The following is a 375-nucleotide window of genomic DNA, read 5'->3' on the forward strand; positions in this document are numbered from 1 at the left end:
AGGGAAAGTTATGAGTAGATAACTTATCTATGATAAAAAAAACACCAAAGTAAAGATACACATATATGTAAAATACACCATAGCAGTAAGATAAAAACAGCATATTTAAGACACACACGCACAGCCATTTATATTTTCCTTTAAATATCCCGCTTAAGAAGTAATTCCAGGTCTCAATCTTAGGTTAGGACGCTACAACACGGTGAAGAGGCTCCTGGAATCTGACGACGGTTTCTTCATCCTTAATCAGTGGAATAATGAAGGCAAAACTGCCCTGCACCTCGCTAGTCAAGCAGGTAAAGGCTTTCTGTCCGTCACCGTCTCGTTTTTTGTGTGTGTGTGTGGGGGGGGGGGGGGGTTTCGCTTTCGCTTTTG

The 375-nt window shown here is 41.6% G+C and overlaps 1 protein-coding gene across 1 annotated transcript in view; it reads left to right on the forward strand.

The window, feature by feature from the left end:
* Positions 1-375, forward strand: part of LOC119592804 (transient receptor potential cation channel subfamily A member 1-like) — a 33,214-nt gene that overhangs the window by 15,542 nt on the left and 17,297 nt on the right. Inside the window, exon 6 of the mRNA XM_037941712.1 lies at positions 184-296. Within this exon, the coding sequence (XP_037797640.1) occupies positions 184-296 (113 nt within the window). The remainder of the gene's footprint in view (positions 1-183; positions 297-375) is intronic.

Source organism: Penaeus monodon, chromosome 31 (genome assembly GCF_015228065.2).
Source record: "Penaeus monodon isolate SGIC_2016 chromosome 31, NSTDA_Pmon_1, whole genome shotgun sequence".
Taxonomy (NCBI): domain Eukaryota; kingdom Metazoa; phylum Arthropoda; class Malacostraca; order Decapoda; family Penaeidae; genus Penaeus; species Penaeus monodon.